The sequence below is a fragment of the Scyliorhinus canicula genome, chromosome 30 (genome assembly GCF_902713615.1).
Source record: "Scyliorhinus canicula chromosome 30, sScyCan1.1, whole genome shotgun sequence".
In the NCBI taxonomy this organism is placed as follows: domain Eukaryota; kingdom Metazoa; phylum Chordata; class Chondrichthyes; order Carcharhiniformes; family Scyliorhinidae; genus Scyliorhinus; species Scyliorhinus canicula.
In genome coordinates this window covers 12988258-13014374 of record NC_052175.1, presented here as the reverse complement: position 1 = coordinate 13014374, position 26117 = coordinate 12988258, and the positions used below count along the sequence as shown (strand labels likewise).

General features: G+C 51.8%; 1 protein-coding gene across 2 annotated transcripts; it reads right to left on the bottom strand.

Annotated features, from left to right (window-relative positions):
- Positions 1-5352: 5352 nt before the first annotated feature.
- tnfaip8l2b (tumor necrosis factor, alpha-induced protein 8-like 2b) lies at positions 5353-25113 on the bottom strand. Of its 2 annotated transcripts, none has more exons than XM_038787293.1 (2): positions 25014-25113; positions 5353-5942 (listed from the first exon to the last, which is right to left on the bottom strand). In XM_038787293.1, exon 2 carries the CDS (start codon positions 5938-5940, stop codon positions 5380-5382), a length of 561 nt encoding a protein of 186 aa, XP_038643221.1. In that variant the 5' UTR covers positions 5941-5942; positions 25014-25113; the 3' UTR covers positions 5353-5379. The 2 variants fall into 2 exon arrangements, with proteins under 2 accessions (XP_038643221.1, XP_038643220.1); XM_038787292.1 differs by lacking the exon at positions 25014-25113 and adding an exon at positions 22320-22480.
- Between the last annotated feature and the right edge of the window lie 1004 nt (positions 25114-26117).

Sequence of the window (26117 nt, the reverse complement as noted above, 5' to 3'; positions counted from 1 at the left end):
TGATGCATGCGGCCTGTCTGTGTCTCATTCCCGGTCTTCAGCACCCACGCTCTTCAGTGTCGACATCTCCCAGGACAGGTACAGCACGGGGTTAGATACAGAGTAAAGCTCCCTCTACACTGTCCCCATCAAACACTCCCAGGACAGGTACAGCACGGGGTTAGATACAGAGTAAAGCTCCCTCTACACTGTCCCCATCAAACACTCCCAGGACAGGTACAGCACGGGGTTAGATACAGAGTAAAGCTCCCTCTACACTGTCCCCATCAAACACTCCCAGGCCAGGTACAGCACGGGGTTAGATACAGAGTAAAGCTCCCTCTACACCATCCCCATCAAACACTCCCAGGACAGGTACAGCACGGGGTGAGATACAGAGTAAAGCTCCCTCTACACTGTCCCATCAAACACTCCCAGGACAGGTACAGCACGGGGTTAGATACAGAGTAAAGCTCCCTCTACACTGTCCCCATCAAACACTCCCAGGGCAGGTACAGCACGGGGTTAGATACAGAGTAAAGCTCCCTCTACACTGTCACCATCAAACACTCCCAGGACAGCTAAAGCACGGGGTTAGATACAGAGTAAAGCTCCCTCTACACTGTCCCCATCAAACACTCCCAGGACAGGTACAGCACAGGGTTAGATACAGAGTAAAGCTCCCTCTACACTGTCCCCATCAAACACTCCCAGGACAGGGACAGCACGGGGTTAGATACAGAGTAAAGCTCCCACTACACTGTCCCCATCAAACACTCCCAGGACAGGTACAGCTCGGGGTTAGATACAGAGTAAAGCTCCCTCTACACTGTCCCCATCAAACACTCCCAGGACAGGTACAGCACGGGGTTAGATACAGAGTAAAGCTCCCTCTACACAGTCCCCATCAAACACTCCCAGGACAGGTACAGCACGGGGTTAGATACAGAGTAAAGCTCCCTCTACACAGTCCCCATCAAACACTCCCAGGACAGGTACAGCACGGGGTTAGATACAGAGTAAAGCTCCCTCTACACTGTCCCCATCAAACACTCCCAGGACAGGTACAGCATGGGGTTAGATACAGAGGAAAGCTCCCTCTACACTGTCCCCATCAAACACTCCCAGGACAGGTACAGCAAGGGGTTAGATACAGAGGTAAAGCTCCCTCTACACTGTCCCCATCAAACACTCCCAGGACAGGTACAGCACGGGGTTAGATACAGAGTAAAGCTCCCTCTACACTGTCCCCATCAAACACTCCCAGGACAGGTACAGCACGGGGTTAGATACAGAGGTAAAGCTCCCTCAACACTGTCCCCATCAAACACTCCCAGGACAGGTACAGCACGGGGTTAGATACAGAGTAAAGCTCCCTCTACACTGTCCCCATCAAACACTCCCAGGACAGTTACAGCACGGGGTTAGATACAGAGTAAAGCTCCCTCTACACTGTCCCCATCAAACACTCCCAGGACAGGTACAGCACGGGGTTAGATACAGAGTAAAGCTCCCTCTACACTGTCCCCATCAAACACTCCCAGGACAGGTACAGCACGGGGTTAGATACAGAGTAAAGCTCCCTCTGTCCCCATCAAACACTCCCAGGACAGGTACAGCACGGGGTTAGATACAGAGTAAAGCACCCTCTACAAGGGGGCAGGATTATCAGAGCTGGAGCCTGGCTGATTGAGCCCATTCACTCCACCCCCTCTTTGCAGAGAAGGTGGTGCAGTGGGCTGGTCATCCTGTCACGGAAGCTTCTGGAATTGCTGTCAATTGAAAAATCGCCAATTGAAAATGAGCCTCAGTGCTGGTGATTGTCGTCTACAACAACCCCATCGGGGACCCCTTCAGAAAGGGAAATCTGTTATCCTTGTCCTGGTTTGCCCAACATGTCACACATTCTCCCCCACACCCTTTGGGAGCGAGTCCCACATTCACCCCCACTCCCCGTGGGAGTGAGTCCCACATTCTCCCCCACTCCCTGTGGGAGCGAGTCCCACATTCTCCCCCACTCTCTGTGGGAGCGAGTCCCACATTCTCCCCCCATTCCCCGTGGGAGCGAGTCCCACATTCTCCCCCCATTCCCCGTGGGAGCGAGTCCCACATTCTCCCCCACTCCCTGTGGGAACGAGTCCCACATTCTCCCCCACTCCCCGTGGGAGCGAGTCCCACATTCTCCCCCACTCCCTGTGGGAGCCAGTCCCACATTCTCCCCCACTCCCCCTGGGAGCGAGTCCCACATCCTTCCCCACTCCCCGTGGCAACGAGACCCACATTCTCCCCCAAAGCGAGTCCCACATTCTCCCCCACTCCCCGTGGGAGCGAGTCCCACTTTCTCCCCCCACTCCCCGTGGGAGCGAGTCCCACTTTCTCCCCACCCTGTGGGAGCGAGTCCCACATTCTCCCCCACTCCCTGTGGGAGCGAGCCCCACTTTCACCCCCTCCCTGTGGAAGCGAACCCCACATTCCCCCCACCCCCTTTCCCCACCTCCTCCACGTTCTCTTGGGAAACGAGGGCCTCAGTCTCGGCGTTTTGAGCGTTGGGTGAGGATAACGCCGCTGGTGACAGAAACATCAGAACAAACAGATACTACGTGTCCTTGATGTGTATGTCCCTGTCAGGCAGGGAAGAGATGGTCAAGTGAGGGAACCATGGTTGACAAGAGAGGTTGAATGTCTTGTTAAGAGGAAGAAGGAGACTTATGTAAGGCTGAGGAAACAAGGTTCAGACAGGGCGCTGGAGGGATACAAGATAGCCAGGTGGGAACTGAAGAAAGGGATTAGGAGAGCTAAGAGAGGGCATGAAAAATCTGGCGGGTAGGATCAAGGAAAACCCCAAGGCCTTTTACACATATGTGAGAAATATGAGAATGACTAGAGCGAGGGTAGGTCTGATCAAGGACAGTAGCGGGTGATTGTGTATTGAGTCTGAAGAGATAGGAGAGGTCTTGAACGAGTACTTTTCTTCAGTATTTACATACGAGAGGGGCCGTATTGTTGGAGAGAACAGTGTGAAACAGACTGATAAGCTCGAGGAGATACTTGTCAGGAAGGAAGATGTGTTGGGCATTTTGAAAAACTTGAGGATAGACAAGTCCCCCGGGCCTGACGGGATATATCAAAGGATTCTATGGGAAGGAAGAGATGAAATTGCAGAGCCGTTGGCAATGATCTTTTCGTCCTCACTGTCAACAGGGGTCGTACCAAGGGATTGGAGAGTGGCAAATGTCGTGCCCCTGTTCAAAAAAGGAAATAGGGATAACCCTGGGAATTACAGGCCAGTTAGTCTTACTTCGGTGGTAAGCAAAGTAATGGAAAGGGTACTGAGGGATAGGATTTCTGAGCATCTGGAAAGACATTGCTTGATTAGGGATAGTCAGCATGGATTTGTGAGGGGTAGGTCTTGCCTTACAAATCTTATTGAATTTTTTGAGGAGGTGACCAAGCATGTGGATGAAGGTAAAGCAGTGGATGTAGTGTACGTGGATTTTAGTAAGGCATTTGATAAGGTTCCCCATGGTAGGCTTTTGCAGAAAGTAAGGAGGCTTGGGATAGTGGGAAATTTGGCCAGTTGGATAACGAACTGGCTAACCAATAGAAGTCAGAGAGTGGTGGTGGATGGCAAATATTCAGCCTGGAGCCCAGTTATCAGTGGTGGACCGCAGGGATCAGTTCTGGGTCCTCTGCTGTTTGTGATTTTCATTAATGACTTGGATGAGGGAGTTGAAGGGTGGGTCAGTACATTTGCAGACGATACGAAGATTGGTGGAGTTGTGGATAGTGAGGAGGGCTGTTGTCGGCTGCAAAGAGACATAGATAGGATGCAGAGCTGGGCTGAGAAGTGGCAGATGGAGTTTAACCCTGAAAAGTGTGAGGTTGTCCATTTTGAAAGGACAAATATGAATGCGGAATACAGGGTTAACGGTAGGGTTCTTGGCAATGTGGAGGAGCAGAGAGATCTTGGGGTCTATGTTCATAGATCTTTGAAAGTTGCCACTCAAGTGGATAGAGCTGTGAAGAAGGCATATGGTGTGCTAGTGTTCATTAGCAGAGGGATTGAATTTAAGAGCCGTGAGGTGATGATGCAGCTGCACAAAACCTTGGTCAGGCCACATTTGGAGTACTGTGTGCAGTTCTGGTCGCCACATTTTAGGAAGGATGTGGAAGCTTTGGAAAAGGTGCAAAGGAGATTTACCAGGATGTTGCCTGGAATGGAGAGTAGGTCTTACGAGGAAAGGTTGAGGGTGCTAGGCCTTTTCTCATTAGAACGGAGAAGGATGAGGGGGCGACTCGATAGAGGTTTATAAGATGATCCGGGGAATAGATAGAGTAGACAGTCAGAGACTTTTTCCCTGGGTGGAAGAAACCATTACAAGGGGACATAAATTTAAGGTAAATGGTGGAAGATATAGGGGGGATGTCAGAGGTAGGTTCTTTACCCAGAGAGTAGTGGGGGCATGGAATGCACTGCCTGTGGAAGTAGTTGAGTCGGAAACATTAGGGACCTTCAAGCAGCTATTGGATAGGCATATGGATTAAGGTAGAATAATGGAGTGTAGATTAATTTGTTCTTAAGGGCAGCACGGTAGCATTGTGGTTAGCACAATTGCTTCACAGCTCCAGGGACCCAGGTTCGATTCCGGCTCGGGTCACTGTCTGTGCGGAGTCTGCACATCCTCCCCCTGTGCGCGTGGGTTTCCTCCGGGTGCTCCGGTTTTCCTCCCAGAGTCCAAAGATGTGCAGGTTAGGTGGATTGGCCACGATAAATTGCCCTTAGTGTCCAAAATTGCCCTTAGTGTTGGGTGGGGTTACTGGGTTATGGGGATGGGGTGGAGGTGTTGACCTTGGGTAGGGTGCTCTTTCCAAAAGCCGGTGCAGACTCGATGGGCCAAATGGCCTCCTGCACTGTAAATTCAATGATAATCTCATTGGGTGCAGGAATTGATTCGCGTCGAGATACAGGAGAGCAGCAATATTGGCGAACGTCTAGGAACGGAAGATGGCGGAATAGCAGGAATGGGAATAAATGGAGAACCGAGGCCTTGGTACCTCCTGACCCGTGTTCTTTGGAGATCTCTCCACGTCTTGGGGATGGGGTGGCTTGTACATAGCGGGCTGCGCTCTGCGGAATAACACCAGGCGCGGGTGTGTGTGTGTTTTTTTTTATTCCAGTGGTACCTCGCCCATCGGTTTCCCGTTTCCGTACAGAGGTTAAAGGTTATCCCTCCCGTGTTCGTCCTCCCACCGCGACGCCAACAGTTCTGGCATGTCCATTTATTGTCCTCAGTGCCTTCAGGCCTGGTGTCGTGCAGTACCGAACCCCCCCTCCCCCGCCCGCCCGCCGCTCCCCCCCCCTTCCCCCTCCCACCACCCCGGCCGTTGGTCAGAGCGGCCCTATAGCGTCCCCTCTTCGATCAGTTTGTTGAGCCCCGCGCAGATCTTCTGCAGGTGGGCCGGGTAAGCCCCGTCCGGGGCGTAGAGCTTCGTCAGGAGGTCGACGTTGGCGAAGTGGTCGAAGACGTGGCTGATGCGGCCGTGGGACTTGGGGGTGAGGTGCCCCTCCACCAGCCTGAGCAGGAGGTCCCGGCTCTCGCCCAGCAGCTCCGTCATCACGCTCTGCTCGAAGGTGAACGCCACCTCGTGGAAGCTGACGGCCGTCATGGCGCCCTGGTGCAGCTTCCTCTTGAATTCCTCGGCCAGGGCCAGCTCCTGCTTGCTGAACCTCTGGTGGCGGTACAGCACGCCGATCTTCACCGCCACCTTCACCAGGTTCTTCAGCACCTTCTGCGACTCCGCCCTGTTGCCCGTGAACTCCTTGGAGACGCGGTAGAGCTCGTCGAGGATCTCGGCGCTGGTGTCGTCGATGAAGAACTGCGCCATGGTCTTGGAGGCCATCCGACTCAGAATCTTCTTCTGGGCCTTCATGGCCAGATCCTTGGAGCTGAAGGACTCCATTCCTGCCACACAGAGAGAGAGAGAGAAAGCGAGAGTAATGGAGAATAGGACAGCACCAGGCTAATTACGTGGCCCAACTCTCCGATAGGCCATCCTTATTTATAAACAGTCATGTCCCCAGTCCTGTGGAAGCCTCCCTCGATCTCTAACGCTAGTGCTCGGGAAAGGATGTTCACCCACCCTCCGCTCACCCAAGGGACCAAGATTCAAACGTGTACCAGTGGATGTCTTTCCACCAGACAGGTCAACCACCTCTCGTTCCTCTCCCTCACCGAGAGCTGGGACTGGACTTCCAACACATGGAACTGACAGCAAGACCTTTCATCTCACGTTTCATCCCCAAGCCCGAAGAGAAGACCATCCCTCTAATCCCCCAACTCTCCCTCGAAGACCATCCCTCTAATCCCCCAACTGTCCCATCGAAGACCATCCCCTTAATCCCCTAACTCTCCCATTGAAGACCATCCGATCATGGGAATGTCCCTTGGAGAAAGTTTTTTGTCTTGTCACATGGCTTCAGTGATGTCATTGTGGGGGTGGGCTGTGGCTCTGGGTTTTACTGGGCTGTGGCTCTGGGTTTTACTGGGCTGCGGATCTGGGGTTTACTGGGCTGTGGCTCTGGGTTTTACTGGGCTGTGGCTCTGGGTTTTACTGGGCAGTGGCTCCGGGTTTTACTTCCCCTTTGCGCTTGGACTGGTTTGAACTGCCCAGATCGAAAGACGTGTCTCTCTCTATCATCATTTTAAAAAGCTGTTTCCAGTCTGCTTGATAACGGAAACAAGATAATTGCTTTCTGGAAGGGATTCAAACCCGCTGTTTGAAAAGAGGGACAGAGTATCAATAACAAGTCTTATACCGGTGAGAGTGCCGTGGGATGGCCGCATCTTTGAAAAGGGGTTTCGGGTTTTACTTTAATTTTGTTATTGAATTGGAACAGTTAAGGGGGAATTCATTAAGGGTTATACATAGATTACTGTAGCTGGGTGGGGTCTTTATGTTTGTAGTTGATAAAAAATCATACTGTGTCTGTTTAAATGTTAACTAAATTTATATAATAAAGCTTATTTTTTAATTAAAAGCGCCTAACAACTGAAAGGCAGGCTCTTGTGCTCATCGTAGCCAAAATCGATCAAAGGTTGTACATCAGGTGAACTCCATGATATACTTTGGGGAACCCTGGCCCATAACACAATTGGGGGCTCGTCCGGGATAAAAGTCTAACTTTCGTGATTGGGTTGGCTGAGTGACCTTAAAGACAGTGTTGTATTCAAGTTTAAATAGGGAGTGTGTGTGGACAATGACTCCTTCAGAAGAGGTTTTTGGGGGTGGAGAAGGTCACACGCAGTACCTTACAGAGACTAATAAAAAGGCTTTTAGATTTGGCAAAAACATTGCAGTTAACATTGCCTGACAATGTACCAAAATAAGAGGTAATTGTGGCGGTAGATGAGCATTTAAATTCGCCGAAGACACAGTCAGAATCATTGGAAATGGCAAGAATCAATTATAGATCATAAGACATAGGAACAGAATTAGGCCACTCGGCCCATTGAGTCTGCTCCGCCATTCAATCATGGCTGATATTTTTCTCATCCCCATTCTCCTGCCTTCTCCCCATAACCCATGATCCCCCTTATTAATCAAGATCCTACCTATCTCTGTCTTAAAGACACTCAGTGATTTGGCCTCCACAGCCTTCTGCGGCAAAGAGTTCCACAGATTCACCACCCTCTGGCTGAAGAAATTCCTCCTCATCTCTGTTTCAAAGGATCGTCCCTTTAGTCTGAGATGGTGCCCTCTGGTTCTAGTTTTTCCTACAAGTGGAAACATCCTCTCCACTTCCACTCTATCCAGGCCTCGCAGAATATTGTATGGTTGAATAAGATCCCTCACCTTCTAAACTCCGAGTCCAGACCCAGAGTCCTCAAACATTCCTCATACGACAAGCTCTTCATTCCGGGGATCATTCTTGTGAATCTCCTCTGGACCCTTTCCAAGTCCCAGCACATCCTTCCTTAGATACAGCGCCCAAAACTGCTCACAATACTCCAAATGGGGTCTGACCAGAGCCTTATACAGCCTCAGGAGTACATCCCTGGTCTTGTATTCTAGCCCTCTTGACATGAATGCTAACATTGCATTTGCCTTCCTAACTGCCGACTGAACCTGCACATTAACCTGAAGAGAATCGTGAACAAGGACTCCCAAGTCCCTTTGTGCTTCTGCTTTCCGAAGCATTTTCCCCGTTTAGAAAATAGTCTATGCCTCCATTTCTCCTTCCAAAGTGCATAGCCTCACACTTTTCCACATTGTATCCCATCTGCCACTTCATTGCCTGCTCTCCTAGCTTGTCCAAGTCCTTCTGCAGCCCCCTTGCTTCCTCAATACTACCTGTCCCATCTACAGATCTTTGTATCATCTGCAAACTTAGCAACAGTGCCTTCAGTTCCTTCTTCCAGATCATTAATGTATATTGTGAAAAGTTGTGGTCCCAGCACAGACCCCAGAGGTACACCAGCTTTGGGCAGCACGGTAGCATTGTGGATAGCACAATCGCTTCACAGCTCCAGGATCCCAGGTTCGATTCCCGGCTTGGGTCACTGTCTGTGTGGAGTCTGCACATCCTCCCTGTGTGTGCGTGGGTTTCCTCCGGGTGCTCCGGTTTCCTCCCACAGTCCAAAGATGTGCAGGTTAGGTGAATTGGCCACGCTAAATTGCCCTTAGTGTCCAAAATTGCCCTTAGTGTTGGGTGGGGTTACTGGGTTATGGGTGGAGGTGTTAACCTTGGGTAGGGTGCTCTTTCCAGGAGCCGGTGCAGACTCGATGGGCCGAATGGCCTCCTTCTGCACTGTAAATTCTATGATCTATGATTCTATGGTCTATGACTAGTCACCGGCTGCCATCCTGAAAAAGACCCCTTTATCCCCCCTCTCTGCCTTCTGCCAGTCAGCCAATCCTCTCTCCATGCCAGGATCTTACCCTGAACACCATGGGCTCTTAACTTATTTAACAGTCTGCTAGTGCGACACCCTTTCAAAGGCCTTCTGGAAATCTAAATAAATCACATCCACTGGTTCTCCTTTGTCTAACTTGCTTGAACTTGAAAAAGAATTAAAGCAGCTTGAATACAAAACGAGGGAAAAAGAATGAGAAAGGGAGGTACAGATCAGGGAAAAAGAAAAGGAGAGAGAAGAAAGGGAAAAAGAAAGAATAACCCGAGCAGAACAAAAAGCGAGAGGAAGGGAGGCACAGATAAGGGAAAAAGAAAACGAGAGAGACTTTGAACTTCAGAAACTGCCCATGAAACGTGACAGTCAGTTAGAATTGGCATTTGTAAAGAGAAATGTACAGTCAGAGGATAGTGATGAGGGTAGTGAGCAAGAACGTCATAGTCAAAGGCTTGGTGGGCATCTATTTAAATATGTCCAAGCATTGCCAAGGTTTGATGAGAAGGATGTAGAAGCCTGTTTCATTTCATTTGAGAAGGTAGCTAAACAAGGGAAATGGCCACAGGACATGTGGGTATTACTGATTCAAACAAAGCTGGTAGGTAGAGCTAGTGAAGTGTTTGCATCACTACTGGAGTAGGTATCTGGGACGCACGAGGAAGTGAAAAAATCCATCTTAGGTGCATATGAGCTAGTGCCTGAAGCTTACAGACAAAGGTTTAGAAATTTAAGGAAAGAACCTGGTCGAACTTACATGGTGTTTGAAAGGATCAAACAGAGTAATTTTGATCGGTGGATAAGGGCTTTGAATAAACGTATGAAGCTCTCAGAGAAATTATAATTTTGGAGGAGTTTAAAAATTCAATTCCTGATGTAGTGAGAACTCATGTGGAAGAGCAGAGGGTTAAAACTGCGAGGTTAGCAGCAGAAATGGCAGATGATTATGAATTAGTTCATAAATCAAAGCTTGGTTTCCGACATCAAATTCACCCTGTGAGGGATAGAAACTGGGGACATGAGAAATACTCAAGTGGTAAAGGTAAAGGTGATCTGATGGGCGATAATAAGGAGAGTGTACCTCAGATTAAAAAAGAAATCCAGGAGGGTGGAAGCGAAATGGAAAGTTTCAGATGTTTTCACTGTAATAAACTAGGCCGTGTAAAGTCACAGTGTTGATGGTTGAAGAAAAGCACTGGGAAGGCTGATGTGGTAAAACAGGATAAGACAGTGGGGTTTGTTAAAGTGGTAAAGGAAAGCCCAAGGGACGCGAAGGAGGTGCAAAAGATTGTACAGCCTGATCAAGAGGTGATTGATAAGAATGTGCCAGATCTCTTTAGAGAATTTACTTGTGTGGGTAAAGTTTATTCATGTGTATCAGGAGGAGTAGGCAAAGAAGTCACAATTTTAAGAGATACAGGAGCTAGTCAATCTTTGATTTTTAGTCAGACATGGAAAGAACATTTGAAGCATCTGATCTGCTTCAGGAGGCGGGTTTGATGATAAACCGAGCCAAAGTGAATTTGGAAAAGCCCAAGTCGCTTTTCTAGGACAAACAATCGGACAGGGTCGAACGGTCACACGGGATGTGAAGATTAATTGGGGAGTTTCCAATACTCTCGACGCAAAGGGAAATAATGCGATTTCGTGAGTGGTTTTTGCCGTACATTTGTGCCGAATTTTAGCAGCGTGGTCGCTCAACTGACGGACTTGCTGAAGAAGCGATGCAAATTTCAGCGGACAGCGGAGTCTCAACAGGCATTTGACGGCCTGAAGGCTGTGTTAACCACGGCTCCTGTGTGGGGGATTTACAAGGGGCGCTGTGATCGCATTGAACTAAAGCACCTGACTGCAAAGAATAATGCCGAGGTGTAGAGAAATGGATGGATCGTGCACATACCTCCTTGTCCAAAGAGACAGTCAATTGAGAGTGATACCAGCTGCAGGAATACAAAGAACTGAAATGGACTGACTAACTGAAAATGTTTTGCTTTTGTTTAAACAAATCTATGTTTAATGTCGATTGCTATTAGTGGGCAAGTAAAAAAAGGTGAAACCATCTTTGAAGTGAATGGTTTATTTTTTTTCTTGGGGGGAGGTGTCATTGGAGTGCGCCTTTAGGAAATGTTTTTGTCTTATCACGTGGCTTCAGTGATGTCATTGTGTGGGTGGAGCTGGGCTGTGGCACTGTGTTGAAAGACGTGTTTCTCTATCTTCATTTTAAAAACTGGTTCCAGACTGCGTGATAACCTAAAAGAGATAAATTGCTTTCTGGAAGTCAAACCTGCTGTTTGAAAAGAGGAACAGCGGTGGCACAGTGGTTAGCACTGCTGCCTCATGCCTGCCGAGGACCCGGGTTCGATCCCGGCCCCAGGTCACTGTCCATGTGGAGTTTGCACATTCTCCCCGTGTTTGCATGGGTCTCACCCCCACAACCCAAAGATGTGCAGGCTAGGTGGATTGGCCACGCTAAATTACCCCTTAACTGGAAAAAAATAATTGGCAACTCTAAATTTATTGAACAAAAGAAAAGGAGAACAGAGCATCAATAACCATCCTTATACCAGTGCGATGGCCGTGTGCTGGGCCGCACCTTTGAAAAGGGATTTCTGGTTTTACATGGATTTTGTTATTGAATTGGAACAGTTAAAGGGGATTTCATTAAGGTTATACATAGATTACTGTAGCGATGTGAAGTCTTAATGTTTTTAATTTTTAAAAAAATTCTTACTGTGTGTTTATACTAATGCCAACTAAATTCTGAGAAGAAAGCTTGTTTTTTGATTAAAAGCGCCGAAGAACTCTGTTGAGTAACACCTGTCCTCATCGTGGCCAAAATCAATAAACAGTTAGAGGTCAGGTGAACTCCATACTATAATTTGGAGCTTTCTAAACCCAGGCCCATAACAATCCCGCTAATCCCCCAACTCTCCCATCGAAGACCATCCCTCTAATCCCCTAACTCCCCCATCGAAGACGATCCCTCCAATCCCCTAACTCTCCCACCGAAGACCATCCCTCTAATCCTCTAACTCTCTCATCGAAGACCAGCCCTCTAATACCCTAACTCTCCCATCGAAGACCATCCCTCTAATCCTCTAATTCTCCCATCGAAGACCAACCCTCTAATCCCCTAACTCTCCCATCAAAGACCATCCCTATAATCCCGTAACTCTTCCATTGAAGACCATCCTTCTAATCCTCTAATTCTCCCATTGAATACCACCCCATTAATCCCCTAACTCTCCCATTGAAGACCATCCCTCTAATCCCCTAACTCTCCTATTGAAGACCATCCCTCTAATCCCCTAACTCTCCCATCAAAGACCATCCCTCTAATCCCCTAACTCTCCCATCGAAGACCATCCCTCTAATCCCCTAACTCTCCCATTGAAGACCATCCCTCTAATCCTCTAACTCTCCCATCAAAGACCATCCCTCTAATCCCCTAACTCTCCCATCGACCATCCCTATAATTCCCTAACTCTCCCATCGAAGACCATCCCTCTAATCCCCTAACTCTCCCATCAAAGACCATCCCTCTAATCCCCTAACTCTCCCATCGAAGACCAACCCTCTAATCCCCTAACTCTCCCATCGAAGACCAACCCTCTAATCCCCTAACTCTCCCATCAAAGACCATCCCTATAATCCCGTAACTCTTCCATTGAAGACCATCCTTCTAATCTTCTAATTCTCCCATTGAATACCACCCCATTAATCCCCTAACTCTCCCATTGAAGACCATCCCTCTAATCCCCTAACTCTCCCATCGAAGACCATCCCTCTAATCCCCTAACTCTCCCATCGAAGACCATCCCTCTAATCCCCTAACTCTCCCATCGAAGACCATCCCTCTAATCCCCTAACTCTCCCATCGAAGACCATCCCTCTAATCCCCTCTCACCCATCGAAGACCATCCCTCTAATCCCCTAACTCTCCCATCGAAGACCATCCCTCTAATCCCCTAACTCTCCCATCGAAGACCATCCCTCTAATCCCCTAACTCTCCCATCGAAGACCATCCCTCTAATCCCCTAACTCTCCCATCTAAGACCATCCCTCTAATCCCCTAACTCTCCCAATGGAAGACCATCCCTCTAATCCCCTAACTCTCCCATCGAAGACCATCCCTCTAATCTCCTAACTCTCCATCGAAGACCATCCTTCTAATCCCCTAACTCTCCTATCGAAGACCATCACTCTAATCCCCTAACCCTCCCATCGAAGACCATCCCTCTAATCCCCTAACTCTCCCATTGAAGACCATCCCTCTAATCCCCTAACTCTCCCATCGAAGACCATCTCTCTAATCCCCTAACCCTCCCATCGAAGACCATCCCTCTAATCCCCTAACCCTCCCATCGAAGACCATCCCTCTAATCCCCTAACTCTCCCATCGAAGACCATCCCTCTAATCCCCTAACTCTCCCATCGAAGACCATCCCTCTAATCCCCTAACTCTCCCGTCGAAGACCATCCCTCCAATCCCCTAACTCCCCCATCGAAGACCATCCCTCTAATCACCTCACTCTCCCATCGAAGACCATCCCTCTAATCCCCTAACTCTCCCATCGAAGACCATCCCTCTGATCCCCTAACTCTCCCATCGAAGACCATCCCTCTAATCCCCTAACTCTCCCATCGAAGACCATCCCTCTAATCCCCTAACTCTCCCATCGAAGACCATCCCTCTAATCCCCTAACTCTCCCGTCGAAGACCATCCCTCCAATCCCCTAACTCCCCCATCGAAGACCATCCCTCTAATCACCTCACTCTCCCATCGAAGACCATCCCTCTAATCCCCTAACTCTCCCATCGAAGACCATCCCTCTAATCCCCTAACTCTCCCATCGAAGACCATCCCTTTAATCCCCTAACTCTCCCATCAAAGACCATCCCTTTAATCCCCTAACTCTCCCATTGAAGACCATCCCTCTAATCTCCTAACTCTCCCATCGAAGACCATCCCTCTAACCTCCTAACTCTCCCATTGAAGACCATCCCTCTAATCTCCTAACTCTCCCATCGAAGACCATCCCTCTGATGCCCTAAATCTCCCATCGAAGACCATCTCTCTAATCCCCTAACCCTCCCATCGAAGACCATCCCTCTAATCCCCTAACCCTCCCATCCAAGACCATCCCTCTAATCCCCTAACTCTCCGGTCGAAGACCATCCCTCCAATCCCCTAACTCCCCCATCGAAGACCATCCCTCTAATCACCTAACTCACCCATCAAAGATGATCCCTCTAATCCCCTAACTCTCCCATTGAATACCATCCCTCTAATGCCCTAACTCTCCCATCGAAGACCAACACTCTGATCCCTCTAAACCCCTAACTCCTCTATCGAAGACCATTCCTCTAATCCCCAACTCTCCCATCGAAGACCATCCAACCCATCCCCTAACTCCCCCATCGAAGACCATCCCTCTTATCCCCAAACTCACCCATCGAAGACCATCCCTCTAATCCCCTAACCCTCCATCGAAGACCATCCCTCTAATCCCCTAACTCTCCCATCGAAGACCATCTCTCTGATCTCCTAACTTCCCGAATGACTTTAGGTTCCATCCAACGAATTAATTCAAGTGTCTGAGCCCCGCCTCACAGTTTATGTTCTGTGGCTGCTTTCTCTACTTGTAACGATAAAGTACAGCTTGGTTCGTCAGTCATCTGATGCTGATGAATGTGCAGGTTCACGGAGAGAGTATAGCACTGAGTGCATTGCTCATTTGGTGCAGGCGTGATGGGAAGAATGGCTTCTGGCGGCACTGTACCAATTCTGTGACCCTGTAAATATCACATCTGTTTATCGACCTGTTTAGTTATCTCTTTGTGGCTAACAGAACACTTTGCGTCTCTGCATTTTCTGCGCATCTCTTTCTCTACCCCTTTAAACTTCCACCCGATTTAATCGTACATTTCATTTTCATTTTGCTTCCATATTTATCACTGACCGTCCATCAACCCATCCCTCGAACCAGCATTCTGCACCATTCAAGAAGGAATGATTGAGCAATGCCACAGGGGGACCGCTCACACACACACACAGATCAAGCCAACCCCCCCCAGGCAGCTGAAGGCACGGCCGCCAATGGCGGAGCGATTGGAATCGAGGGGGATGCTCGAGGGGCCGGGATTGGAGGAGCGCAGAGATCTCGGAGGGTTGTAGGGAGCTGGAGGAGGTTACAGAGAAAGGGAGGGGGTGTAGGGGCTGGAGGGGGTTACAGAGATAGGGAGGGGGTGTAGGGAGCTGGAGGAGGTTACAGAGATAGGGAGGGGGTGTAGGGGCTGGAGGAGCTTACAGAGATAGGGAGGGGGTGTAGGGACTGGAGGAGGTTACAGAGATAGGGAGGGGGTGTAGGGGCTGGAGGAGGTTACAGAGATAGGGAGGGGGTGTAGGGGTTGGAGGAGGTTACAGAGATAGGGAGGGGGTGTAGAGGCTGGAGTTTGCCACTCAAGTGGATAGAGCTGTGAAGAAGGCCTATGGTGTGCTCGCGTTCATTAGCAGAGGGATTGAATTTAAGAGCCGTGAGGTGATGATGCAGCTGTACAAAACCTTGGTACGGCCACATTTGGAGGAAAGTGTACAGTTCTGGTCGCCACATTTTAGGAAGGATGTGGAAGCTTTGGAAAAGGTGCAAAGGAGATTTACCAGGACGTTGCCTGGAATGGAGAGTAGGTCTTACGAGGAAAGGTTGAGGGTGCTAGGCCTTTTCTCATTAGAACGGAGAAGGATGAGGGACGACTTGATAGAGGTTTATAAGATGATCCGGGGAATAGATAGAGTAGACAGTCAGAGACTTTTTCCCCGGGTGGAACAAACTATTACAAGGGGACATAAATTTAAGGTAAATGGTGGAAGATATAGGGGGGATGTCAGAGGTAGGTTCTTTACCCAGAGAGTAGTGGGGGCATGGAATGCACTGCCTGTGGAAGTAGTTGAGTCGGAAACGTTAGGGACCTTCAAGCGGATATTGGACAGGTACATGGATTAGGGTAGAATGATGGGGTGTAGGTTAACTTCTTAAGGGCAGCACGTTAGCATTGTGGATAGCACAATTGCTTCACAGCTCCAGGGTCCCAGGTTCGATTCCCGGCTTGGGTCACTGTCTGTGCGGAGTCTGCACGTTCTCCCCGTGTGTGCGTGGGTTTCCTCCGGGTGCTCCGGTTTCTTCCCACAGTCCAAAGATGTGCAGGTTGGGTGGATTGGCCGTGTTAAATTGCCCTTAGTGTCCAAAACTCTATGATAATCTATGATTAACCTAGGACAAAAGTTCGGCACAACATTGTGGGCCGAAGGGCCTGTTCTGTGCTGTATTTCTCTATGTTCTATGTTACAGAGATAGGGAGGGGGTGTAGGGGCTGGAGGAGGTTACAGAGATAGGGAGGGGGTGTCGGGGATGGAGGAGGTTACAGAGATAGGGAGGGGGTGTAGGGGCTGGAGGAGGTTACAGAGAGGGAGGGGGTGTCGGAGGTTACAGAGATAGGGAGGGGGTGTCTGAGGTTACAGAGATCGGGAGGGGGTGTAGGGGGTGGACGAGGTTACAGAGATAGGGAGGGGGTGTAGGGGCTGGAGGAGGTTACAGAGATAGGGAGGGAGTAGGGGCTGGAGGAGGTTACAGCGATAGGGAGGGGATGTAGAGGCTGGAGGAGGTTACAGAGATAGGGAGGGGGTGTAGGGGCTGGAGGAGGTTACAGAGGTAGGGAGGGGGTGTAGGGGCTGGAGGAGGTTACAGATAGGGAGGAAGGGTGTAGGGGCTGGAGGAGGTTACAGAGATAGGGAGGGGGTGTCGGAGGTAGGGAGCTCAGAGTGGCGGGAATAGTCGGATTTGGAGTCCAGGATGGTGAAACGCAGGCGCAGCCGTTGCTCAGTAAGCTGGAGCCCCGACAGCCAATGAGCGCATACTATTCGACTGTGGGTGCCATCGCAGCTGGGCAGGAAGACTGGGTTTCCCTCAGGTCCTGATGCCCGCTGCTCGTGCTGAGTTGGCAGGGGGCTCGGAGGGGGGGGGGGAGGAACAGAGAGAAAATTGAAAAAGCTTCCCTCGCTTCCCCACTCCGGATCGAGGGTATCAATGCCCCTTCCTCCCTCCCTCCAGCATGTTGCTAGCAGAGCAGCGAGCGCTGTAGAAGCCCGGGGGAAGAGAGGCCTGCGAGGGTCCTCAGCCTCACTCAAGGGTCGGACAGGTCCACAGGGCGAGGCTGGACCCAAAGCGACTGGGTACCTCGAGATGCGTTCAGCTGGCATTCCCTCCGGCGCCCGCTCACGTACCCTGGGGTGCCTCCTGCCTTCAGATTCGGGGTGTCACAGCCTCGGCAAGCACCGGCGGAAAGCTTCGGGTCTCTGGGAAGCAGCCCGCCAATCTCTCCTGGGAGGGAGTGGAACTGGACAGGGTCCAGAGGCCAGCTGTACAGCTCTGAGCATCGAACAACAAAGGCCAACAAGCTGCATTTCTCTAGTGCCTGTCACAACGTTCGTGCAGCCGGGAATGTTTTATTGTCTGTCATGTTGGTTGATGGACTCCCTCAGTACTGACCCTCCGACAGTGCGGTACTCCCTCAGTACTGACCCTCCCACGGTGCGGCACTCCCTCAGTACTGACCCTCCGACAGTGCGGCGCTCCCTCAGCACTGACCCTCTGACAGTGCAGCACTCCCTCAGTACTGACCCTCTGACAGTGCGGCACTCCCTCAGTACTGACCCTCCGACAGTGCAGCACTCCCTCAGTACTGACCCTCTGACAGTGCGGCGCTCCCTCAGTACTGACCCTCCCACGGTGCGGCGCTCCCTCAGTACTGACCCTCCCACAGTGCGGCACTCCCTCAGTACTGACCCTCTGACAGTGCGGCACTCCCTCAGTACTGACCCTCTGACAGTGCGGCACTCCCTCAGTACTGACTCTCTGACAGTGCGGCACTCCCTCAGTACTGACCCTCTGACAGTGCGGCACTCCCTCAGTACTGACCCTCTGACAGTGCGGCACTCCCTCAGTACTGACCCTCTGACAGTGCAGCGCTCCCTCAGTACTGACCCTCCCACAGTGCGGCACTCCCTCCGTACTGACCCTCCCACAGTGCGGCACTCCCTCCGTACTGACCCTCCCACAGTGCGGCACTCCCTCAGTACTGATCCTCTGACAGTACAGCACTCACTCAGCACTGACCCTCTGACAGTGCAGCACTCCCTCAGTACAGACCCTCTGACAGTGCGGTACTCCCTCAGTACTGACCCTCTGACAGTGCGGCGCTCCCTCAGTACAGACCCTCCCACAGTGCAGCACTCCCTCAGTACTGACCCTCTGACAGTGCGGCGCTCCCTCAGTACTGACCCTCTGACAGTTCGGCGCTCCCTCAGTACTGACCCTCCGACAGTGCGGCGTTCCCTCAGTACTGACCCTCCGACAGTGCGGAGCTCCCTCAGTATTGACCCTCCGACAGTGCAGCGCTCCCTCAGTACTGATCCTCCGACAGTGTGTGTGTGTGATTGCGAGTGTGTGTGTGAGAGTGCGTGTGTGTGAGTGTGTGAGTGAGAGAGACTGTGTGTGAGTGTCTGTGTGTGTGAGAGACTGTGTGTGAGAGAAATTGTGTGTGTGAGGGAGAGTGTGTGTGTGAGAGAGTGTGTGAGTGTGTGTGTGTGAGAGTGTGTGTGAGAGTGTGTGAGAGTGTGTGTGAGAGTGAGTGTGTGTGTGTGAGAGAGTGTGTGAGAGTGTGTGAGTGTGAGAGTGTGTGTGTGTGAGAGTGAGTGTGTGTGTGTGAGTGAGTGTGTGAGAGAGTGCGAGAGTGTGTGTGTGAGACTGAGTGTGTGAGAGAGAGTGTGTGTGTGTGAGAGAGTGAGAGAGAGAGAGTGTGTGTGAGAGAGTGTGTGGGAGAGAGAGAGTGTGTGTGTGTGTGTGAGAGTGTGAGAGACAGAGAGTGTGTGTGAGAGTGAGTGTGTGAGAGAGAGTGTGTGTGTGTGTGAGAGTGTGTGGGAGAGAGAGAGTGTGTGTGTGTGAGTGTGAGAGTGTGTGTGAGTGTGAGAGTGTGTGTGTGAGAGTGTGTGTGAGAGAGTGTGTGTGTGTGAGTGTGAGAGTGTGTGTGTGAGAGAGAGTGTGTGTGAGAGAGAGTGTGAGAGTGTGTGAGAGAGAGTGTGTGTGTGAGTGTGAGAGTGTGTGTGAGAGAGAGTGTGTGTGTGAGAGTGTGTGAGAGTGTGTGTGAGAGTGTGTGTGAGAGAGAGTGTGTGAGAGAGTGTGTGTGTGAGAGAGAGTGTGAGAGTGTGTGAGAGAGAGTGTGTGTGTGAGTGTGAGAGTGTGTGTGTGAGAGAGAGTGTGTGTGTGAGAGTGTGTGTGAGAGTGTGTGTGAGAGAGAGTGTGTGAGAGTGTGAGTGTGAGAGTGTGTGTGAGTGTGAGAGTGTGTGTGAGTGTGTGTGAGAGAGAGTGTGTGTGTGAGTGTGAGAGTGTGTGTGAGAGAGAGTGTGTGTGTGAGAGTGTGTGAGAGTGTGTGTGAGAGTGTGTGTGAGAGAGAGTGTGTGAGAGAGAGTGTGTGAGAGAGTGTGTGTGTGAGAGAGAGTGTGAGAGTGTGTGAGAGAGAGTGTGTGTGTGAGTGTGAGAGTGTGTGTGAGTGTGTGTGTGTGTGTGAGAGAGAGTGTGTGAGAGTGTGTGTGTGAGTGTGAGTGTGAGAGTGTGTGTGTGTGTGTGATCGGATGCAGCTGGACGCTCCGTGCTATTCCTGCTTGCTGGAATTGTTTAGCTGCTGTGTGAAACACAGCCTGGCCCCTGCCCTGGGACCCCGTGTGCAGCTGGCAATCTGGGCTTGCTGCCCTGGCTGGCAGGGTGTCGAGTCACAGTGAGACTCTCTCTGCCTTGCACCCTCCGAGATGGGCTGTCTGGAGCTCAAACCATTCCCCACTTCCCCAATCCTTCCACAAGGCTTTTAACCCCGCATGGTCCGTTTACAATGTCCTGGGAATGACACCGAACATCCTGGAGCTGTTACAATCCATTCGGGCCCTCATCCCACATGTCCCCCCTGCCCCTACCCCACTCTACCTCTCACTCCCATCGCCATAATCCTGCAAACCCTCTCCCCCTCAAGTATTTATCCAGCCTCCCTCTCCCACTTCAATGTATCTCCGCTATTCACCTGTGGGAGTGAGTCTCACATTCTCCCCCACTCCCCGTGGGAACGAGTCCCACATTCTCCCCCACTCCCCGTGGGAGCGAGTCCCACATTCTCCCCCACTCCCTGTGGGAGCGAGTCCCACATTCTCCCCCCACTCCCCGTGGGAGCAAGACCCACATTCTCCCCCACTCCCCGTGGGAATGAGTCCCACATTCTCCCCCACTCCCCGTGGGAGCGAGTCCCACATTCTCCCCCACTCCCCGTGGGAGCGAGCCCCACATTCTCCCCCACTCCCCGTGGGAGCGAGTCCCACATTCTCCCCCACTCCCCGTGGGAGCGAGTCCCACATTCTCCCCCACTCCCCGTGGGAGCGAGTCCCACATTCTCCCCCCCACTCCCCGTGGGAGCGAGTCCCACATTCTCCCCCACTCCCCGTGGGAGCGATTCCCACATTCTCCCCCACTCCCCCGTGGGAGCGAGTCCCACATTCTCCCCCACTCCCCGTGGGAGCGAGTCCCACATTCTCCCCCCACTCCCCATGAGAGTGAGTCCCACATTCTCCCCCACTCCCTGTGGGAGCGAGTCCCACATTCACCCCCACTGCCCGTGGGAGCGAGTCCCACATTCTCCCCCACTCCCCGTGGGAGCGAGTCCCACATTCTCCCCCACTCCCTGTGGGAGCGAGTCCCACATTCTCTCCTGCTCTACACTGTGGGAGGGTCAGTACTGAGGGAGCGCCGCACTGTCAGAGGGTCAGTACTGAGGGAGCACCGCACTGTCAGAGGGTCAGTACTGAGGGAGCGCCGCACTGTCAGAGGGTCAGTACTGAGGGAGCTCCGCACTGTCGGAGGGTCAGTACTGAGGGAGCTCCGCACTGTCGGAGTATCAGTACTGAGGGAGTGCCGCACTGTGGGAGGGTCAGTACTGAGGGAGTGCCGCACTGTCAGAGGGTCAGTACTGAGGGAGTGCCGCACTGTCAGAGGGTCAGTACTGAGGGAGCGCCACACTGTGGGAGGGTCAGTACTGAGGGAGTGCCGCACTGTGGGAGGGTCAGTACTGAGGGAGCGACACACTGTCAGAGGGTCAGTACTGAGGGAGTGCCGCACTGTGGGAGGGTCAGTACTGAGGGAGCGCCGCACTGTGGGAGGGTCAGTACTGAGGGAGTGCTGCACTGTCAGAGGGTCAGTACTGAGGGAGTGCCGCACTGTCAGAGGGTCAGTACTGAGGGAGTGCCGCACTGTCAGAGGGTCAGTACTGAGGGAGCGCCGCACTGTCGGAGAGTCAGTACTGAGGGAGCGCCGAACTGGGAGTGTTTAATGGGGACAGTGTAGAGGGAGCTTTACTCTGTATCTAACCCCGTGCTGTACCTGTCCTGGGAGTGTTTGATGGGGACAGTGTAGAGGGAGCTTTACTCTGTATCTAACCCCGTGCTGTACCTGCCCTGGGAGTGTTTGATGGGGACAGTGTAGCGGGAGCTTTACTCTGTATCTAACCCCGTGCTGTACCTGTCCTTGGAGTGTTTGATGGGGATGGTGTAGAGGGAGCTTTACTCTGTATCTAACCCCGTGCTGTACCTGTCCTGGGAGTGTTTGATGGGGACAGTGTAGAGGGAGCTTTACTCTGTATCTAACCCCGTGCTGTACCTGTCCTGGGAGTGTTTGATGGGGGACAGTGTAGAGTGAGCTTTACTCTGTATCTAACCCCGTGCTGTGGAAGTCCTTGCACACAGCGTGACACGTTCTGGCTCCTTTAGTTTATTTGGCTCCCCCGTCACGCGTGACTGGAATGTGAGACGGGAAACAGTCAAAGTCAAAGCAAAACTTGTTGCTGCTGAGTGGCAGCGAAGGTCAGGATGTGGTTGGGTGACCACATAGAAGTTGTGAGTCTGCCTCACAGCGAGAAACACTTCCACATTTTAAAAAAGTATTCTCTTACTTTTGGAACTCCTGAGAGAGCCCCAACAACTGAAGTCAAGGTAGTCCCTGCAGCCAACAATGGCGCCCTAGATTTAGGCTCAATCACCGCAACTAGGCCCGGGTTTCAATCCTGGGCGAACTGGGTGTAAATTGCTTGTGTGGCAGAAAGCAGGGAATCTTCCTTTGCTCCACGTTGCGCAATTCGAAATTAGTCTTCGCCGTTAAAAAGTGTGAAACCACGAAGCAGATAATAACCTCACGCCACTTTCTGTTCCTTCTGAGAGTGAGGAAGGCCGGTTGCTAGGGAGATAGGCCGGGGCCTGTCGAGTTGTCCGCCCTCACTGTTCGTTTGAGATAACAGCGGCAGACCGTCCGCAAGCTCGCTCTGGAACGTTCCGCCGGAATCTTACCTCGGGATCAGCGGGGGCCGTGCCGATGTGTCTCACGCCTGGCTGCCTCCTGGACTCGGGGCATTGACAGGAAGCGTCCCTTTGAGCAGCCTCTCGCTACCTCAGACCCCGTCAGCACTTTTCTCGCTGCAGCTGTTCCCAGGTGGCCTAGCGAGACTTGGCGGCCCGTCTGGCGCCTCCTCTTGCTGCCGCCTGGGCGTGGGGCCCCTTTAATTAAAGCTACAGGCGCGGAGGCATCGTCACTGCTGAATACCGCGCGGGATTAGCGCCTGCCCGCCTGCAGCTGTGCCTTGAGCCTTGCCCATTTGGTTTCCCATCTCTCTAACTGTCTGTATTGTCCAACATCGATTCACATTTCCCAGTTAATGCTTCTCTGCTCCAGTCTCACCGGACATCTCTGTCGCACGCACGGTCTACAACAACTGTGGGCATCGACCAGACTCGGGGCAACCTGCTGCTAGGCCCAATGCTCACCCCCAGCCCAGACTCTCGCTCACTCTCCACACATTCCCCACTACACCATCACAGAGAGAAACTCACTGCCTCTCACACTCACGCACACTCACTCACACGCACTGCCTCGCACACACACTCACATGCACACACACTAACACAAACACACACGCTCACTCACACAAACACACACTCACACACACTGACACACGCACACACACACTCACACGCACTGCCTCGCACACACACTCACATGCACACACACTAACACACACACTCACGCAAACACACACAGAAACACACACGCACACCACACACACTCACACACACACACCACACACACTCACTTACACACACACTCACATGCACACACACTCACTCACTCACACAGTCACATGCACTCCCTCGCACACACACTCACATGCACACACACTCACTCACTCACACACTCACATGCACTCCCTCGCACACACACTCACATGCACACACAGACACACACGCTCATGCAAACACACACACCCACACTCACACAAACACAAACACACACTGAAACACACACGCACACCACACACACTCACTTACACACACACACACCACACACTCTCACTTACACACACACACCACACACACTCACTTACACACACACTCACACTCACTCACACACTCACACACACTGACACACACACACACTGAAACACACACACACTCACACATGCACACACACACTGACACACACACTCACACACTGAAACACACACTCACTTACACACACTCCCACACACACTCACTCACAGTCACACACACTCACAGACACATACCCCACACACATTCATCTCTCATACACACACGCTCATAGAATCATAGAATTTACAGGGCAGAAGGAGGCCATTCGGCCCATCGAGTCTGCACCGGCTCTTGGAAAGAGCGCTCTACCCAAGCCCACACCTGCACCCTATCCCCATAACCCAGTAACCCCGCCCAACACTAAGGGCAATTTTGGACACTAAGGGTAATTTATCATGGCCAATCCACCCTAACCCGCACATCTTTGGACTGTGGGAGGAAACCGGAGCACCCGGAGGAAACCCACGCACACACGGGGAGGATGTGCAGACTCCACACTGACAGTGACCCAAGCCGGGAATCGAACCTGGGACCCTGGTGCTGTGAAGCCACAGTGCTAACCACTATGCGACCGTGCTGCACTCCCACACACACACTCTCTCACACACACTCTATTACACACATTCTGCCTCTCACACGTCTCTCTCACACACACTCTCATACGCACTCTCACACACACTCTCATACGCACTCTCACACACACTCTCACACGCACTCACATTCTCTCTCACACACACACACAGACTCTCTCACTCACACTCTCACTCACACTCTCTCACTCACACTCTCACTCACACTCTCTCTCACTCACACTCTCTCACACACACTCTCACACACACTCTCACACACACACTCACACTCTCTCATACACTCTCTCACACACTCTCTCACACTCACACGCTCTCTCTCACACTCACAATCTCTCTCACATTCTCACAATCTCTCACACTCTCACACACACTCTCACACTCTCTCTCACACACTCTCTCTCACACCCACACACTCTCTCTCACATTCACAATCTCTCACACTCTCACACTCTCACTCACACTCTCTCACACACTCTCTCTCACACTCTCTCTCACACACTCTCTCTCACACCCACACACTCTCTCTCACACTCACAATCTCTCTCACATTCTCACAATCTCTCTCACACTCTCACACACACTCTCACACTCTCTCTCACACACTCTCTCTCACACTCTCTCTCACACTCACAATCTCTCACACTCTCACTCACTCTCTCACACACTCTCTCTCACACTCTCACACAAACTCCCTCTGACACACTCTCTCTCTCACACTCTCTCACACACTCTCTCTTTCACACACACACTCACAGACACACTCTCTCTCACACACCCTCTCTCTCTCACACTTTCTCTCACACACACACACTCACTCTCTCTCTTTCACCGTTCCGCTCCCCCCGCTCACTATTTGACACTGAGAAGGACGATCTCCAGCGAGGAAGGGCCGACCGGGAGTCGGCGAAAGGGAGGGGGGGACGAACGGGGGGAACAAACCTCCTTCCTCCCCTCCTTCCCGCTGGGCCACAGTGTCCGCCATCCCATCCGGAGCCAGGAGCATCCATGCAAAATAAAACCCACTTACCCAATATCGACGGCCCCTTCCTCACTGGGAGGGCCAAAATATCCGGGGAGTTGAAATTGTTCCTAACTGAGAAAACTAAATGACTTCAGCCGCTCAGCCGTGGCGGGGAAGCGGAGAGGATATGGCTTCGTTTCCAAGGTTACGGCCTAGGCCTCACGAAGACGGCCTGGCAGATTTCTGCAACGCCCTTCCTTTCCTGATAAAATCGTTCACCAATTTCGCTAAATTTAGATAATTTGTTAGCACAACCGTCGACCCTTAACCCTTTAGTGGGCCTTCCCTAAATCGCCGACGGGAATGGCCGATCTGCCAGGAAATATCACGGTTGGGTCAGGGCCTTCTTGTCCTTTGGGTAGCAGAGAGAGGGGTCGGCCGCAAAATTAAATACCCCGTTCGCACGTCGCGCCGATCCCGTGTTCCGAGGAATTTCGATTAAAAAAGATCCCCAAAACAAGGCAATCAATCCTTGACCAATTCTGGATTACGGGACGCAGTGAGCGGCAAGCACGAAGCCTGGCCCGCCGCCAATGCTCAACTCGGAGATCGGGTAACTACAATCCCCAGTGCGCCTCGGGGCCTCTGGGTCAGCGGAGACAGGGCCCCGCCTGGGCAGTTGCCATCATTCCCGTCCGCCGGCCGGCAACCCGGGGCCCAATCCCAAAAAGGCGATCCCAACCCAGGGAGCAGAACTGGAACAGGGTCTGTATTGGGCTCGGAAGGGGGAGCACGCGGAGGAAAGGAGTCTCAGGAGGTGAGCTTGAAACCCTGGAGGTGGATCCCTGTCAAAGCCACCTGAGTGGGGGGGAGGGGGAAGGGGTGACGTTTGGGACAGAATACCAAGACAGGTTCGTCAAATGTGGAGATTGGAAAGCCGCATGAGGGAGAGGGAGGTGGAGTGAAAGCGGCTGGCTCACAAGCATCTGGGCGGGTTGGTGCGAAATCCATGGAAGCGGCCTTGGTCGCATCTGTCATTTACTCTGCAGTGTGGCATCTGTCCTCAGTTCGTCAATGGGTTCGCCCTGAATATTGGAGTATATAAAATAGATACGGCAAATGGTTGTTTTATCTTTCCGAATTTGTACGAGACGGCTGGGGTGAAGGAAT

Excerpts from the sequence above, each read along its gene's own strand:
- tnfaip8l2b (XM_038787293.1), bottom strand. The coding sequence starts at position 5,940 with ATGGAGTCCTTCAGCTCCAAGGATCTGGCCATGAAGGCCCAGAAGAAG.